This window comes from Salmo salar, chromosome 20 (assembly GCF_965601325.2).
Source record: "Salmo salar chromosome 20, fSalSal1, whole genome shotgun sequence".
Classification (NCBI taxonomy): Eukaryota; Metazoa; Chordata; class Actinopteri; order Salmoniformes; family Salmonidae; genus Salmo; species Salmo salar.
Window position 1 is genome coordinate 41852124 of NC_138310.1, and position 18637 is coordinate 41870760.

An 18637-nucleotide genomic window follows, 5' to 3' on the forward strand; every position below is an offset into this window, starting at 1 on the left:
GACTCATAACATATTTATTTTTTCACTGTAGTTCTTCTCTGCTCTCTTCCTGAGCCTTTCTGTCAGTATCTGTCGTATGAAGCAGGGTAGTATTCATTAGTGCACACCGTAGCATAACATTTTGCAATAGAACACACAAAAGACAATTTGTTGTTGGAAAAGTTCAGGTATAGAATCTTGCAGAACGTGGAGAATCTTATCCATCATCATACACGCTAATCTCTCAGTCAATTAGTTGGTTGTGCACATGTTTGACAGAAAAAACAGAGAGGATATTACAGAATCAAATCCACAAGAGATAACATACAACAAAACAAGGCATGGTTATGATAGGCCAGACGGAAAGCTTAAAGATCATGTAGGTTTCTGAGAGTGTGAGACGTCATTGGTCCCAGATATCAGTCTGTTTCAAGAGGAGATTCATGTCAGTCGGTCATTCAGATATAATGTTCATACAGTCCTCCTCCTCCTCACAAGCTCTGCAGTGTATGTAGTGTATCATGTGGGACAGGTCAAAAGGTCAGACAGAGAAACCTGATGGGTGTTTGTAGGTGTGCAAGGGAGTGAGTATGATTTGATCTTCCTGTACATGTAGGATGATATGTTTTTTAGGTGCATATCAGAATGTCCCGAGTTGTCAGGGTTACTTGTGGCTCCTCTGAAGGTAAAGGGTGGAGTCATCAAACAAAGGATTCTTCACCTCCATCTCTCCCGTCTAGAGAGCAAAAGAGAGAATGAGAAAGAAAGATAGAAAAAGAGAGAGCGAAAGAAAGGAGAGAGAAGAGTAAGTTATTACACAGCTAAAACAATAAAATGTGTGTATCTGTAGCCTGTTGTAAGTACAAATGTATGTAAACTAAATGTACAGTATTTAACTAAAGGTAAATATATATTGGATATCAGCTATCGCTGCCTCTCCATGTCTTCTATTGTACTGCATGGCTGTGCAGTACACTGTATGTGCATCAGGTATGTCTGTCTCTTACCGGGGCCAGTCCAGGGCACTCGTACACCGTGAAATCCCCATCCTCATTCTCCTCATCTGACGTGGCCCCGGAGTCAGGCACCTTGGGTTCATCCCTGTGTCTGGAGAAAAAGGAAAAACACAGAGTCATGGAGGTATCCAACCACATCACATAACATCCCAACCCACCATTCACAGAGGAGAACACCAATACAGACTGACAGGAGGACAGGGAAGGAGAAGGGAGGGAAGAGAAGGGAGATAAGGGCAGTGTCTGGAAACATTTATAGTTTACTTCCTCCATACCCTCTCAAATCCCCTTAAAAAACACTGGACCTTGGACCTCCACCAATTAGCTTTGAAAGGAATTGAAGGAAAATCAGGAAGCAAGAAATGGACAGCTAGTAACATTTTTAGACAGCCAGGGTCAGAGGGCAGACTAAACTGGCAGACAGATATGTCTGGTTAAAAGACAGACAGACAGACAGAAGGCCATGGGGGGTATGACTCACTTCTCCAGGCAGAGCATCTGCTGTTTCTGGTGTTGGTAGTGGTACATCTGGGCACTCTGAGCCAGCCTCCTATCCCCAAGCTGCAGGCAGGACACAGAGGGAGGGCCCAAGATGACATAGCTCTCAACCAGACGTTTCAGTATAACATTTATTGTACAGAAGATGTGTTTGTTCCCATGTGATTAGTATGTTATCAAATCCAACTTTAGATGTATTGAAAATAAACATTTGTGTTACAGTAAAACAATACAATTAAGGAGATAAAATAAACAGATGGAAATTAATGAAATGTATAAAATAACATGAAACAAAAAAATATATATTCTTCACTGACATGAATATAATCTGTGTGTGTTCTGCTGTACTTACCAAATCGTTGTCATAGGAATGGGGCCCCATCCCCCCATAAGCTGGGTAGTCGACCTTCTGAGCCAGTCGCACACCTCTCTGCAACCTGGGATAAGATGGGGGGCATCATGGTTAGTTTCCCATAACCATATTATTAAACTACATGACAATTATTAAAATGAGTCAGTACATTTAACTAAGTTAAGTAGGAAACAACAACCACATATCACAGTTATCGCAGACCATTCTTCCACATAGCTGGTATCAGCTAAATCAGTGCAAAACAGATGTAGAGTTTTACCTGATCCAACAGACACCAGCCAAGAGCAAGGCAACAGATCCCACAACCAAAAACACACTGGTCATGACTGTGAAGAGATAGAGAAAGGCTGTCAGGAGAAGAGGATAGAAACATCTGGCAGAGGAAGACATATTACCCAGAATACCAGGAACAGATCAGGTGGGGAGACAGAGTAAGGAAATGGGTCTTTGTGGGGTGCATCTCAATTGTAAACTCAGCAAAAATAAGAAACGCCCCTTTTTCAGGACCCTGTCTTTCAAAGATAATTCGTAAAAATCCTAATAACTTCACAGATCTTCATTGTAAAGGGTTTAAACAGTGTTTCCCATGCTTGTTCAATGAACCATAAACAATTAATGAACATGCACCTATGGTAGGGTTGTTAAGACACTAACAGCTTACAGACGGTAGGCAATTAAGGTCACAGTTATTAAAACTTAGGACACTAAAGAGGCGTTTCTACTAACTCTGAAAAACACCAAAAGAAAGATGCCCAGGGTCCCTGCTCATCTGCGTGAACGTGCCTTAGGCATGCTGCAAGGAGGCATGAGGACTGCAGATGTGGCCAGGGCAATAAATTGCAATGTCCGTACTGTGAGATGCCTAAGACAGCGCAACAGGGAGACAGGACGAACAGATGATCATCCTCGCAGTGGCAGACCATGTGTAACAACACCTGCACAGGATCAGTACATCCCAACATCACACCTGCGGGACAGGTACAGGATGGCAACAACTGCCCGAGTTACACCAGGAACGCAAAATCCCTCCATCAGTGCCAACTGTCCGCAATAGGCTGAGAGAGGCTGGACTGAGGGCCCGTAAGCCTGTTGTAAGGCAGGTCCTCACCAGTTATCACTGGCAACAGCGTCACCTAAGGGCACAAACCCACCGTCACTAGACCAGACAGGACTGGCAAAAAGTGCTCTTCATTGACGAGTCGCGGTTTTGTCTCACCAGGGGTGATGGTTGGATTTGCGTTTATAGTCGAAGGAATGAGCGTTACACCGAGTTCTGTACTCTGGAGCGGGATCGATTTGGAGGTGGAGAGTCAGTCATGGTCTGGGGTGGTGTGTCACAGCATCATCGGACTGAGCTTGTTGTCATTGCAGGCAATCTCAACACTGTGCGTTACAGGGAAGACATCCTCCTCCCTCATGTGGTACCCTTCCTGCAGGCTCATCCTGACATGACCCTCCAGCATGACAATGCCACCAGCCATACTGCTCATTCTGTGCATGATTTCCTGCAAGACAGGAATGTCAGTGTTCTGCCATGGCAGCGAAGAGCCAGGATCTCAATCCCATTGAGCACGTCTGGGACCTGTTGGATCGGAGGGTGAGGGCTAGGGCCAATGCCCCCAGAAATGTCCGGGAACTTGCAGGTGCCTTGATGGAAGAGTGGGGTAACATCTCACAGCAATAACTGGCAAATCTGGTGCAGTCCATGAGGAGGAGATGCACTGCAGTACCTAATGCAGCTGGTGGTCACACCAGATACTGACTGTTACTTTGGATTTTGACCCCCCCACTTTATTCAGGGACACATTATTCAATTTCTGTTAGTCACATGTCTGTGGAACTTGTTCAGCTTATGTCTCAGTTGTTGAATCTTGTTATGTTAATACAAATATTTACACATATTAAGTTTGCTTAAAATAAACGCAGTTGACAGTGAGAAGACGTTTCTTTTTTTGCTGAGTTTATTTCCTTGATTCCTCGCATCCTTTCTCCTTGGAACCTCCGATATTCTACTTCAACGTGCTTTGAGAGGGAGACGAGGAGGGAGAATGTGATGAAACAAGGAAATACAATTAAGATTCACCCATGTACGAGAAGGGAGGACAGGAAAGAGTCCATCCGCAAATTGTCAATATTAATAGGCAAGAGCAGTGACAGTCAGAGCAGCATTCACAAGAGCAGTGACAGTCAGTGCAGCATTCACAAGAGCAGTGACAGTCAGAGCAGCATTCACAAGAGCAGTGACAGTCAGAGCAGCATTCACAAGAGCAGTGACAGTCAGAGCAGCATTCACAAGAGCAGTGACAGTCAGTGCAGCATTCACAAGAGCAGCAGGGTGCGGAGAAATTAATTCTCAACACAGATCAGGGAATCATGGTTCTCTTATTCAAAAAATGGCTCAACTGGGACTGAAAATCATTAACAAGGATTAAGGTTACATACTGATAAACACTTGGCTGTGGGAGGGGTAAGGGATGATATGGGGACCGAAGCGTACTGCTGGGGTGTGGCTGGAGGTGGTGGTGTTGGCTGTAGTGATAGAGGTGGGTGGAGGGGCTGTAGTGGCGCGGTGTGTCGTAGGCTGCTCTGTGGTAGGCCGTTGGGTGAGGATCATTGATCTGTCATCCTCCTCTTCCTTGACTTTAGGAACATCCTGAAAGGAAGAAGCTAGGAGGAGATACAAAAATAAAATATAATTGAATGGTAATTGATAGCAAGGCAAAACGACATCTACTACTAACTTAGCAAATGGTATGGTATTACTGGTCACATTAAGTTAATACTATATGCAATTAGTAAAATCTTAGTCAATCAAAGCTTCTGAAGTGGCACCCTTTGGGACAGGCCAAAGGTTTGTCTTCTCACCTGGATGTTTGAAACCTGATTCAGTCTCCTGTTGGCTGATGATGGTGGACAGGAAGTCTATCTCCTCGTCCACTTCAGGGAAAGTGGTCACTTTGCCTGCATCAAAAAGGAGACAGAAGATGTTGGTCATTGGGTTTCAATGATTACACAACGATGAGGCAGCATTTCTAATGGAATTTCACATTTTCCATGTGAGTGAAGGAGAGGAGAGGATGGGAGAAGAGAGGAGGAAAGGAGAGAGATAATGAATCGTCCTCAACCATACCAATGATTCCAGGTTTGACTCAGATCTACAATTACCAATGATGACCTCATACTACACCATACAGAGTGCCTATGGGGACTGTTTGTCCACAACAAATCAGTCATCAGATGCTGACAACACACACCTAATCAACTACTGATATCCATACAGAATGAAACACTATGAAATACAGTCAAAGCCACTGTACTGTATAGATCCAGCGTCTATTCATCCTATACAGTGGATTCGGAAAGTATTCAGACCCCTTGACTTTTTCCACATTTTGTTACGTTCCAGCCTTATTCTAAAATGGATGAAATCGTTCCCCCCCCCCCCCCTTCATCAAATCTACACACAATACCCCATAATGAAAAAGCAAAAACAGGTTTTTAGAAACTTTTGAAAAATGGAAATATCACATATACATAAGTATTCAGACACTTTACTCAGTACTTTGTTGAAGCACGTTTGGCAGCGATTACATCATTGAGTCTTCTTGGGTACAACACTACAAGCATGGCACACCTGTATTTGGGGAGTTTCTCCAATTCTTCTCTGCAGATCCTCTCAAGCTCTGTCAGGTTGGATGGGGAGCGTCACTGCACAGCTATTTTCAGGTCTCCCCAGAGATGTTCGATCGGGTTCAAGTACGGGCTCTGTTTGGGCCACTCAGACACTCCTGCGTTGTCTTGGCTGTGTGCTTAGGGTTCTTGTCCTGTTGGAAGGTGAACCTTCACCCCAGTTTGAGGTCCTGTGCGCTCTGGAGCAGGTTTCCATCAAGGATTTCTACTTTGTTCTGTTCATCTTTCCCTTGATCCTGACTAGTCTCCCAGTCCCTGCCGCTGAAATACATCCCCACAGGATGCTGCCACCACCATGCTTCACCATAGGGATGGTGCCAGGACTCCTCCAAACATGACGCTTGGCATTCATGCCAAAGAATTTAATCTTGGTGTCATCAGACCAGAGAATGTTGTTTCTCATGGTCTGAGAGTCCTTTAGGTGCCTTTTGGCAAACTCCAAGTGGGCTGTCATGTGCCTTTTACTGAGGAGTGGCTTCCGTCTGGCCACTCTACCATAAAGGCCAGATAGGTGGAGCGCTGCGTAGACGGTTGTCCTTCTGGAAGGTTCTCCCATCTCCACAGAGGAACTCTGAAGCTGTGTCAGTGTGACCATCAGGTTCTTGGTCACCTCCCTGACCATGGCCCTTCTCCCCCGATTGCTCAATTTGGCCAGGCAGCCAGCTCTAGGAAGAGTCTTGGTGGTCCCAAACTTCTTCCATTTAAGAATGATGGAGGCCACTGTGTTGTTGGGGACCATCAACGATGCAGAAATGTTTTGGTACCCTTCCCAAGATCTGTGCCTCGACACAATCCTGTCTCAGAGCTCTACAGATAATTCCTTCAACCTTATGGCTTGGTTTTTGCTCTGACCTTAAATAGACAGGTGTGTGCCTTTCCAAATCATGTCCAATCAATTGAATTTACAACAGGTGGACTCCAAGTTGGAGAAACATCTCAAGGATGATCAATGGAAACAGGATGCACCCGAGCACAATTTTGATTCAAAGGGTCTGAATACTTAAGTAAATAAGGTATTTATGTTTAACATTTTTTATAAGTTAGCAAAAATGTCTAACATGTTTTTGCTTTGTCTTGTCGTTATGGGGTATTGTGTGTAGATTGATGAGGGGGAAAAAAAAACAATTGAATCAATTTTATAAAAAGGCTGTAGCGTAACAAAATGTGAAAAAAGTTAAGGGGTCTGAATACTTTACCGAATGCATGGTATGATCTTGTTAGTAGAAATGCTGTGGGTCAGGAGATCAACAGGAAAACCACAGCACTGCTGACCAAAGGAAAGAGTCTCTGCTACTTGACTCCAGAGAAATACATTTTAATAGGGACCTAACATGGCTGCCATATAGAATTACATAGTGTCATGTAAATGCACTATTAAGCAATAAGGCATGAGAACCCGGATTATCATGAGAATAACACCCGACTAAGGGCTGTTCTTAGGACCGAAGCCAAGCCAAGAAAAAAGCTGCAACAATGCTGCACAGGTATGAGTGTCAGGCAGCAAGGTTTTTAAAGTTTTATTTAACTAGGCAAGTCAGTTTAGAACAAATTATTATCTACAATGGCGGCCTACCCCGGCCAAACCCACTCCCTACCCCGGCCAAACCCTCCCCTAACCCGGACAACGCTGGGCCAAATTGCGTTGTCCTATAGGACTCCCGATCACGGCCGGTTGTGATACAGCCCGGGATCGAACCAACCCCAACTGTTGCAAACCAAATGCTAGGCTATGAGCATGGGAAGACAGTGTCAAATACCACGGCTGTTAGACAAATCAGCATTCAGGGCTTAAACAATGCAGTTTATAATATTTCATAATGTATATAAATGTAATGTATGTATCTCCGTGACTCCATCCATATACCACATACTGGTACTCAGGACAGGGAGGAATGCCAGACAGAAGGAACTGCTCCATGCTGCTCCCATGTGGCAAGTGTGAAAAAACACCTAAAAACAACAAGTGAATCGACAAATCGCTCATCAAGTACAAAAGCCTTGCGCAAACAAACTGTAGCCTAGTACAAGCATCAAAGTGCTTTGTGTTGGCGGAGAGAACACACTGCATGTTTACATTGGATTGGTGTGTGATCCATCATAAAGTTATGAGGCTCTGTGTGCCAGGGAGACAGACAGTTCTGACTGATGCATGGTGCAGCGTGTGGTTCTGTAGTGTGTGTGCCTGCGTATTTTAGACTGAGTAAGCCAGTGATACTGTAATGCTGGCTGAATCAGAGAGTGAGTGAGTGAGTGTGTGAGGGAGAGTGGTGCAGTGTGTATGTGAGAAAGTGTGTGGGTATTGGTGAGAGTGGGTGAATAAGTGTGGTGCAGGACGTGGGTGGATAGGTCAGCCTCTCTGTCATGCAGTGCTGCTCTGAGTATGTGAGTGAAGGGTACAGAGGGTGGGAGGGAGATTGGGGGGGAGAGAGAGATACAGAGATAATGAGAGGGAGAAAGAAACAGAGAGAGGAAGAGAAAAATACTGTAGAGAGAAGTACAGAAATAAAGAGAGGAGGGAACAGAGAGAGAAACAGAGAGAGAAACAGAAAGAGAGAGATACAGAGAGAGATATCTGTCACATAAAATGTCAATTCAATTCAAAAGGTGCTTTCCTTTATTGGCATGGTAAACATACTGTATGTTTACATTGTTTATTTTACTTGCTTTGGCAAACAATACTGAGAAAAGACAAAAGTGAGAAAAAAATGAAATGAACAAAAAAATTATTAGAGATTAACAGTAAACATTGCACTCAAAAAGGTTGAAAAAAGGTCGCCATTTCAAGTGTTCGATCACTCCCTAGCTTCTGTGTCAACCAACTACACTGTTGGTGTTCTGGAGCTCTGCATACAGGTCAGCGAAGCAAAGTGCCCAGTCATCTAATGTTATACAATACAGATGGGTTCACCTGTGGCTTCTAAGATCTGAATAATACATTAGTATAGATCCATCTGCTGGGAACCCTGTAATCAAGCCTTCCTATTCAGTCCAATGCGACTATTGTATTCAGCAGACCACAGATGACTAAAATTATTTTGTGTTCTTTGGATAAAGAAAATCATAGGCGTATATCATCTAGTAGCTTAGCAAACACTGTGAAAAACAGAGGACATCCTTTGTGTGTGTGTGTGTGTGTGTGTGTGTGTGAGTGAGTGAGTGAGTGAGTGAGTGAGTGAGTGAGTGAGTGAGTGAGTGAGTGAGTGAGTGAGTGAGTGAGTGAGTGAGTGAGTGTGAAGAGGCAACTCCGGGATGCTGGCCTTCTAGGCAGAGTTCCTCTGTCCAGTGTCTGTGGTCTTTTACCCCTCTTAATCTTTTCTTGTATTGGCCAGTCTGAGATATGGCTTTTTCTTTGGAACTCTGCCTAGAAGGCAAGTATCCCGGAGTTGCCTCGTCACTGTTGATGTTGAGACTGGTGTTTTGCGGGTACTATTTAATGAAGCTGCCAGTTGAAGAGTTATAAGGCGTCTTTCTCAAACTAGACACTCCAATGTACTTGTCATCTTGCTCAGTTGTGCACCGGGGCCTCCGACTCTTTCTATTCTGGTTAGAGCCAGTTTGCGCTGTTCTGTGAAGGGAATAGTACACAGCGTTGTACGACATCTTCAGTTTCTAGGCAATTTATCACATGGAATATAGCCTTCATTTCTCAGAACAAGAATAGACTGACGAGTTTCAGAAGAAAGTTTTGTGTCTGGCCATTTTGAGCCTGTAATCTAACCCACAAATGCTGATGCTCCAGATACTCAACTAGTCTAAAGAAGGCTAGTTTTTTTGCTTCTTTAAATCAGCACAACAGTTTTCAGCTGTGCTAACATAATTGCAAAAGGGTTTTCTAATGATCAATTAGCCTTTTAAAATGATAAACTTGGATTAGCTACCACAATGTGCCATTGGAACACAGGAGTGATGATTGCTGATAATGGGCCTCTGTACGCCTATGTAGATATTACATTTGTTTTACTTTTTTTTTTTTTATCTGATGTTTCCAGCTACAATAGTCATTTACAACATTAACAATGTCTACACCTTATTTCTGATCAATTTGTCTTTATTTTTTACTATTTTCTACATTGTAGAATAATAGTGAAGACATCAAAACTACACATATGGAATCATATAGAAATAATAATAATAATGTAGTAACCAAAAAAGTGTTAAATCAAAATATATTTAATATTTGAGATTCTTCAAAGTAGCCACCCTTAGCCTTGATGACAGCTTTGCACACTCTTGGCATTCTCTCAACCAGCCTCATGAGGTAGTTAGAGCTGTTGTAACTACCAACTTGGAACACTACGTCATTTCCATGTGGATAATATTTGGTTGAGACGTTGATCAATGAGATTACAACCTATACGTTGGATTCATGTCTCCATCTCAACCAAAAATTCAAGTTATAGCATAAACTTTAAATACAGTTTGATTTGATTGAGTTCTATTCTTTAACTCTGATTTCTGGTTGAAATGGAGATGTGAATCCAACATATCAATTATTCATTTATAGACAAACTGGAATTAAAGCGAGACTAAGTCAGTGGCACATATATAACTATCCAAGCAGATGAATCTCATTCAAATGTTGATATTTGGTTGCGTTGACAATCAAATTTAATATCACTAAATATCATTACATTTGAAATCAACCAGAGCTTGAAACCAGAGCTTGAAACCCTCTTGTATTGTCTATTTTAGTTGAATTCTGGCTTGAATTCAAACAACTGCTGTTGATGACATATCAAATGCTATAAGTAGCCTAGTGGTTAGAGCGTTGGACTAATAACCGGAAGGTTGCTAGATCGAATCCCCAAGCTGACAAGGTAAAAATATGTTGTTCTGCCCCTGAACAAGGCAGTTAACCCACTGTTCCTAGGCCGTCATTGTAAATAAGAATTTGTTCTTAACTGACTTGTCTAGTTAAATAAACGTTAAATGAAAGAATATAGGCCTAAATAGCACCGTTGGTGAGTGATAAAGTATGATCACATTTTATTTTCTCTGTTAAACCTACCCTTTGGAATGACTTCGATAGCAACAGTGGATGTATTTTGTTTTTAAGTGGAGATCACTCAATAATCATTCTCACGATAGCACATTGGTAGTAGTCACTGACAAATATCATAGCTAAGCTGGGCTTGGTTAAAACCCTGGATGGGAGACCGAAAGGATAGTGTAGCTGTAGATCGATCAATTCTCAGTAGGAGGCGCTGCCCAGCCTATTGTTTATTTCTTCTGATAGTGGATATGTTGAAATCAGACTTTTTAAATGTACAAATTCAACATATTTTACACAAGGTTTGTCTGTTGAAATTTGGTTACCATGATGACATAATCTTGTGGTTGAAATTTCACCCTCAAAATAGTTGATGTTGATGACTTTTTTCCGATCCAATGTATTTACAAAGTAGAATCCACATCACAATACGTTGACAAATGACGTTGAAACAACGTTGAATTGACCAGTTTGTACCCAGTGGGTAGGCGGTGAGTGAGTCAGAGCTGACTTCAGAGCTGAGTGGGATCTAATACAGGCCAGTGGGCTGCTCAGCACTTAACACTAGAAGCCGGTATCTCTCTCTTACTACAGACCAGTTTCCCGATAGCAATGGAACTTAGGCTTAAGAGTGTTTTAACGATGCATCTTTCCTACAACGGCCGAAGATGTAACATGAGTTTACCAAAACACCACGCAGAGAGAATGTTTGCTAAGTGAGTCATTGAGGCACGTTACAATATGGATAGGATCAAAAGAAAGGAAGCACTGCTCTCGGATCAGCGTTCTCCCTTTCCAATCTTACCTTAACATTAGAATGACGACAGATCAGCTCATAGAGAGATTTTAGCCTATCACCTAAAGGCTACAAATATTGTGGTGGCTTATTCTAATGTTTACCCTATAATAATACCCTAAAATCAAGATTTGGCACATCATTGCAAGTTAGGCTACACATTATGAAATATATTGAAACAGTAGCGGACAAATTGTGAAATAAAACTCAATTGAATTAACATGAAATTGATTTCAATATCATTCAAATATATAGGTCTACACTGTATTTATATATTTTAATACAGTCGTCTCAGTTTTCATTTGAATCCTGTGGTTTTATGTCCTTGGATTGTTATGCAAAGAAATGGGCAATTCAGTATTTGTAGGCACTGTCACATTCATTCTGAAGGTTCTAACGATGAACGAAGCCTTAAGATACTTTTAGGAAACTGGGTTCAGGCCAGACAGCCATGCATCTCACACAGATGGTGAATCAGGTGAAATGATCCCTAATCTAAATCTATTTCCGTTTCAGTCTTTCATCAATAGGGTACTGGATTTCATTCCAACACTAATCTTTCTTTCTTTATGTATGGTCTTGATGGTGTGTCCCCTCCAGTGGTAGATCTATGACTAAATCTAAGATATCTCTTTAGGATTTTAGTGACAATTGTTTTGTATCGGTACCACTTTATGAAACGACTCCATTCTCATTTTGGCCAAAACTACATGAATCTATTCCATTTCTCTAACGCTCTCGAAACTGACCTTTTTCCTGAGTGATCATCTCTCATTTCCCTGATGACGCATCACCTAGCAGCATAATTAACACTCGTTAAAGTCAGAGGCTGTTGGGGACTGGAAGGGAGAGACTAAACCTAATAGCATCCTGCCATTAAAATGGAGCACCGTAAACTCCTTTTCACATTAAACTAGTCTCCTGTGACAACGAGAACATTAAAATGTTACATCTGTTGGGAGATGGTGGGATATGACAACTAAAATGGAACAATTCTTTCTGTGCGCTGGTTTTGTGTCACTGGGGCTGCCGAAGAGGATGCACCCTGGTTCTGCACTAGTACAACTCCTCCCCATCCTCCACCCAGAACCTAAATGAGTAGCTCACACAACATTTGGTTTGGGTTGTCGAGATTACATTGAACATGTGTGGCTTTAATGTTCCTACACTAGCAGTAGAAAACCAACAGCAATACATTAGTAAGGGTAAGTAAACTTACCAAAATGAGGGGCGTGACTGGGCCTCCTCTTCACTATGCATCTGCCATGTGAGTTCTCTACCAGCGGGGTAAGGCAGGGGCCACAGTGTGAGCTGCCCGGCTGGCAGAAATGCCTCCTCGCTCGAGCACAGTCCAGGCTACGTGGGCATACTGAAGAAGACCCTGTGAAAACAGACAAACACAGACTAACATTAGTTTTCACATCCATTACAGGACTTCACACCGTTTGGATTTGAACTCCAGTACCCCTCCACCAAAAGTGAAAAAAGGCAAGCCTCTCTCTTCCTGACCGTCAGTGTTAATATCAACATCAGCAGACACATTACTTTCATCGTGATATCCTTTAAAATGTAAAAATGCAAATCAAATGTAAATTTAAAATCAAAGCACTGGTCTCTAAGATAATAATAACCATTGAGGCTTCCACACAAATTGGACGTGACACCAGAGAACTCATCTCATTACGCAGGCAGTAAGTCGTACAGCCTAGCTATTATCAGGGAGCCTGAGGTGACAACGGAAGAGCGAGTGAGAAAAGGGAGAAAATATCATAATAAATCATCATAGTCACCTGAATGTACATCTAATATAGTCACCAGCTCTACCACACACCAAGCTACAGCTAAATCAGACTAGATATGGGCCCTAGGGCGGCAGGTAGCCCAGTGGTTGGGCTAGTAACCGAAAGGTTGCTAGATCAAATCCCCGAGCTGACAAGGTAAAAATATGTCATTATGCCCCTGAGCAAAGCAATTAACCCACTGTTCCCCGGGTGCCGAAGATGTCGATTAAGGCAGCCCCCCGCACCTCTCTAATTCAGAGGGATTGGGTTAAATGCGGAAGACACATTTCAGTTGAAGGCGTTCAGTTGTACAACTGACTAGGCATCCCCTTCCCCCTGGTCAAAAACGGAGGACTAAATAGGGAATAGGGGTGTCATTTAAGAGCCCTAGTTTCAGAAGACAATATCTACTTCACTGCCTCTAACTGAAAATCAGGGATCTCAGTCACTTTAATTCCTCACTGTACCAAGTCTATGGTTGTCATAGAAACCAACCTCCTGACTTCAAAGTCTTTAGATTGTTATCTGAAGTTTGAAATAATAAAGCAGGTTTAGGCTCCCATGGACGAGCACGCTGTTCCAGGTGGAAATCCTTCATTCTGACATGAACAGATGAAGCCCGGAAGACTAACCTACTTTTACGCTGCCGTTTGATAATGTTTTGGAGCCGGAGTTGGGCCAAGGTTGTGAACAGCTGTCTGATATATGGCTGTGTGCAGTGGGGTGAAGGTGGGATGCGTTAAGGGAGAGAGCAGACGGGGTGAGAGCTGTCAGCTAGGTCACTTTCACATGGAATAATACCCCTTAAATGACAGACCAAAATAGTGAGTGAGTCAGTCTGCCCAAGGCTCCTGAGTCCTGCTGCGTTGTGTGTCTGTTATCATGCCGAGTAAGCCTGCCTAACAGAGTAAACACCTGGCCAAACCCTTAACCAACTGAATAATGCTTTCCCCAGAGTGTTAAGCTGTGTGCCGAATGGCACCCTATTCCCTATATAGTGCCCTACTTTTTATATAGGGAATAGTGTGCTATTTGGGACGCAAGACTAGTCTTTGTGTGTGTGACAGGCGTCACCTGGGCTAGACTTATAAGGGATGTTAGAGGAATGCTTACAACCAGCCACTGCCCTTTCTGTCTCCGCCTACCAATGGTCTGTAAAACCAGTCCCTCCAGGATTTTGCTGGGATTTTCTGTGATATTTGAGGGCAAAAATGCTTGAATTTTCCAGCGGCAATTATTACATTTTGCATGGCAACATGAGATGTTTGTCCAATTTGTCTTGAAAATGCACTGCCGAGGGAAAACGTTTGTTGACGTGTGGCTCGATTGAACCATATTATGCAGTAAATGTGCGGTGATTGATTTAAATTGCTACCCCTCTTTTTGTACTGTGGTAATGAGGCAGTTTTATGTGTTTTATTGTGCAGTAATATATGTGGGGAATTTGGGATTTTGCAACAACAAAAATGCGATCGTAGAATCCTGGAGGGACTGGTCAGCATTTGTAGCGATGTGTTGTTTGAATGTCATATGTTGAACAATACGATTGAACTGACCTTACAGAAATTGGTACTAAACAGTCTCAGAAGAAAACAGAAGACTTAAGAGCTAGAGCTGAACGGTACACTTAAGATTACTCTTTCTTTCCTTGTAGAAGGTTGACATTTAGAGCACAGCCTCTGTAACTCAAGCAAGGAGTCAACAGAGAAGAGCAACAAGCATAAGGACAATAACTCAGGAGCAACCTGAAGGAGGAACCACCCAACACAACCAGAAAGCACACACATCCATTTTTTTCCATTGTTATCCTCCATGTAGCCTGAAAAGATTTTGATTACAGACTGAGTTTAATGAAACGTCATGTTCAGGATATCCAGGCCTTCCCTTCTTATCTTTCATTCTATTTCATGATCATTTTCATCATGTTTGTAAATATTTTGATGAGTTATTAAATGTTGATTGAATAAACACATTGTGTTTGTCTAGATATACTGATAAAGAACTCCAATGGATCCACATCTTCAGATTAATACATGTATTACTCTAATTGTAGTCTTCTAGAGTTAATAACTCAGAAGTCAGGTCTTCTTGGAAGACCATTTTGTCCAATAACTGGACTGGTGGCCCATTAATAATTGAATACTATTAACAGTGGAGTAAAGTATTTTATGTAAAAATACTAATTCAGTAGTGTTTTGGGTATCTGTACATTACTATTTATATTTTTCATAACTTTTACTCCACTACATCCCTAAAGAAAATAAATGTACTTTTTACACCATACGTGCTTAGCAGGACAGGAAAATGGTCCAATTCACACACTTAAGAGAATATCCCTGGTCATCCTTACTGCTTCTGATCTGGAGGACTCACGAAACAAATACTTTATTTGTAAATTATGTCTGAGTGCTGGAGTGTGGAGGCTACTCATAATAAAAAAATGATTTGCTTAACATAATGAATTTGAAATGATTTATACTTTTACTTTTGATATTTAAGTATATTTTAGCAATTACATTTACCCTTAATACTAAAGTATATTTTAAAACAAATACTTTAAGACTTTTACTCAAGTAGTATTTTACTGGGTGACTTTCACTTGAAGCATTTTTTCTTAAGTTATCTTTACTTTTACTCAAGTATGACAATTGGGTATTTTTTCCACCACTGAGTAATAAGTGTCCACAATACCCTGCATATTGAAGGGAAGCAACTCATTAAAGTAAACCTATCAATACTAACCCTTGACTGACATTACATCCCTTTGGAGGGCTACGCAACTGAAACTCTGAAAGGCTGCTGCGGTTGCCATAACGACTGCCATGGCAACTGAGACGGCGTGACATCATCAGGTGTGAGTCACACTGTGAATGCAGAAGTCAGGATGGAGAAGGGGGGAGGGGGGTCTCGACCGGAGCTGTCAAGAGAAACAAATGGGGATGAGCAAGCTAAGATTAAGACAAACGATAAGGAGAGGGGAACATTTATTTTAAATTGGCTGGGGAGGTTTAAAAGACCAAGGACAGTGTTTATTTTAAGTAGGATATGTCCCCTTCTGTTTCTGATAAATGTTAGCAACCAGATCTTCATGAATCCCATCTAAATGTAATTGTACAGTAGCTAAACCATATAGCGATGTATTTTTTTATTTATTTGCCCTCGTTCTTATAGTCCAGGCCTGAGCAAAGGCCGGCACGGGGGACATGTGTGTCCCGCGACCTGATTCAAACCGACCCGCGGAATCATGCTCAGATCAAAGGATTTGCGATAGTAAAGGTTTGAAAAATGTATTCGTTATTCAAATTAAAAGCCTTTGTGTAATGATTTAACTCCCACCGCTTGTGGGACATTTATTTTGAAGGCACATATAAATAACAACTGCACGAGGACAGACAGTGGCTGGCACACAGGTCACTGTTACAAATAGTAACTAGCTAGAAATTGCGCAAAAAGTAGTTTTTCCAAAGATTTCAAAGGAAAGTAGATAATGAATGTAGGGTGTTGCAGCAAGAGTAGACATTGACATATTTTCACCAAACTGCATTCAGCAAACGACGGAATTGCGAGCGCTAGCTATGTACTGTCCCACAAAATGTATAAACATAGCAAGCCATTCGCTGAAGGAGAATTCATTAAAGAATGTTTAATTGACTCTGCAGCTGTTTGAGAATGTTTCCCTGTCAAGACGAACAGTAACACGGCGTGTTGAGGACATCACAGAGAATATGGAACGACAGTAGAAAGACAAGGTGAAGGATTTCACCTATTTCTCCTTGGCCATGGATCAGAGCAGTGATGCACGTGACACGGCGCAGTTGTTGATATTCTTCCGAGGCAAAACCCCATAACCCCATGAACCCCAGATCCCCATGAACCCCAGACTTTGAAATTACAGAGGAGTTTGCTTCAGTGCAGTCAATGAAGAGCACAACCACAGGGAAAGATTTAAAGAGTTTTGAAAAGTTATCCAGTGTGACCACTGATGGGTGCCCAAACTTGACAGGAAAAAACGTTGGCCTTTTGAAAAGAATACAAGATCAAGTAGCAGAGCTGAACCCAGATCAGAAAATGATTTTCCTGCATTGCATTATTCATCAGGAGATGCTCTGTAAATGTGTTCTGAAAATGAGCCATGTTGTGGATACAGTCACTAAAGTGGTAAACTTCATAAGATCAAAATCTTTAAACCACAGGCAGTTTGTCTCACTGTTGGAAGAGACAGAGTCAGGTCATGCAGATCTCCCCCACCACGCAAACGGGAGATGGCTGAGTGTGGGGAAGATGCTTAAAAAGGGTGTGGGACCTGAAGTCGGAGATTGCTGAGTTTTTGCAAATGAAAGGAATATGTGGATTTCCCCTCAACTGCAAGATGAAGAATGGTTGGCTGATTTTGCCTTCACTGTGGACATCATGACCCTCGAATTAACTAAATTCCAAACTACAAGGAAGGGCCTTTTTGCACATCAGATGTACAGCCTTGTCAAAGCCTTCAAGGGAAAATGACTCCTCCTGACCTGCCAAGTAGAAGCCATTAATCTCACCCACCTTCCTACACTACTAGTCTGTTCCCCATCAGATGACCAGCGGGAGAAGTATACATCGCTGCTGCGTGCTTTGAACGGTAAGTTTTCTCCTCATTTTGAGGATTTCAAAGTGTTGGAAAATGACATGCTGTTGGTTTCCTCTCCTTTCACCTTCAATGTAAATAACGCTCCCACTGACCTGCAACTTGAGCTTATCGATCTTCAGTCTGATGCAGTGATTGGAGAACTATTCAAAACAATGTCACTGACGAGGTTCTACGCATCACTCGATGAACAAAACTTTCCAAAGATTAGGAGTCATGCTCAGAAGAGGTTTGTACTGTTTGGGTCAACCTATGTATGTGAACAGACATATTCAGTGATGAAATATAACAACACGTCAAGGCACAGATCTTCTCTTACTGACTCTCACCTCTCAGCAATCCTGCGCATAGCGACGTCAGAAACTGACTTCCCTGCTCTAGTCAATGCCCATCAGAGACTTCACTCCTCACACTGAGTAGTTTAAATGTAATGTTGAGCTCTCTGTTTTTGTGCATCCCCATTAACAAGAGTTCTGTCCATTGTGCTGAATGCACAGTGTGCTTTTCCCTCCGTTTAGTTCATTGCATGTTTCATAATGAAAATATATACCAAAAGGAGAACATGGATGTGGTTTATTTCTGTGCATGTTAAAAAGTAAAATAAGTAGCATATCTGGATGTGATTTACAGTAGATATATCTGTCAACACAGTCATAAACATTATGCATAATCCTGTAATATGATTCTTGCCCATGATGGCAAAAATGTATTCTAATGTGGCCCTCCATGGAAAATAATTGCCCAGGCCTGTTATAGTCCGCATCCCAAATGGCACCATATTCCCTTTAAGGTTGTGGTCAAAAGTAATGCACTATGTAGGGATTAGGGTGCAATTTGGGACACAGACTCAGTTTTCCTGATCTGACTAACAACATTTCTGACCCAAA

General features: G+C 42.1%; 1 protein-coding gene across 2 annotated transcripts in view; it reads right to left on the reverse strand.

The window, feature by feature from the left end:
- LOC106580627 (neural proliferation differentiation and control protein 1) overlaps positions 1–18637 on the reverse strand; it is a 39883-nt gene continuing 21246 nt past the window's right edge. The window contains exons 2-9 of one of the 2 annotated variants that reach the window (XM_045703332.2): positions 12562–12723; positions 4732–4827; positions 4309–4533; positions 2126–2192; positions 1846–1930; positions 1477–1556; positions 987–1086; positions 1–715 (exon numbers count right to left, since the gene is read on the reverse strand). In XM_045703332.2, coding sequence (XP_045559288.2) covers positions 644–715; positions 987–1086; positions 1477–1556; positions 1846–1930; positions 2126–2192; positions 4309–4533; positions 4732–4827; positions 12562–12723 — 887 coding nt within the window. In that variant the 3' untranslated portion in view covers positions 1–643. The remainder of the gene's footprint in view (positions 716–986; positions 1087–1476; positions 1557–1845; positions 1931–2125; positions 2193–4308; positions 4534–4731; positions 4828–12561; positions 12724–18637) is intronic. The other variant, XM_045703334.2, reaches the window with a different exon arrangement.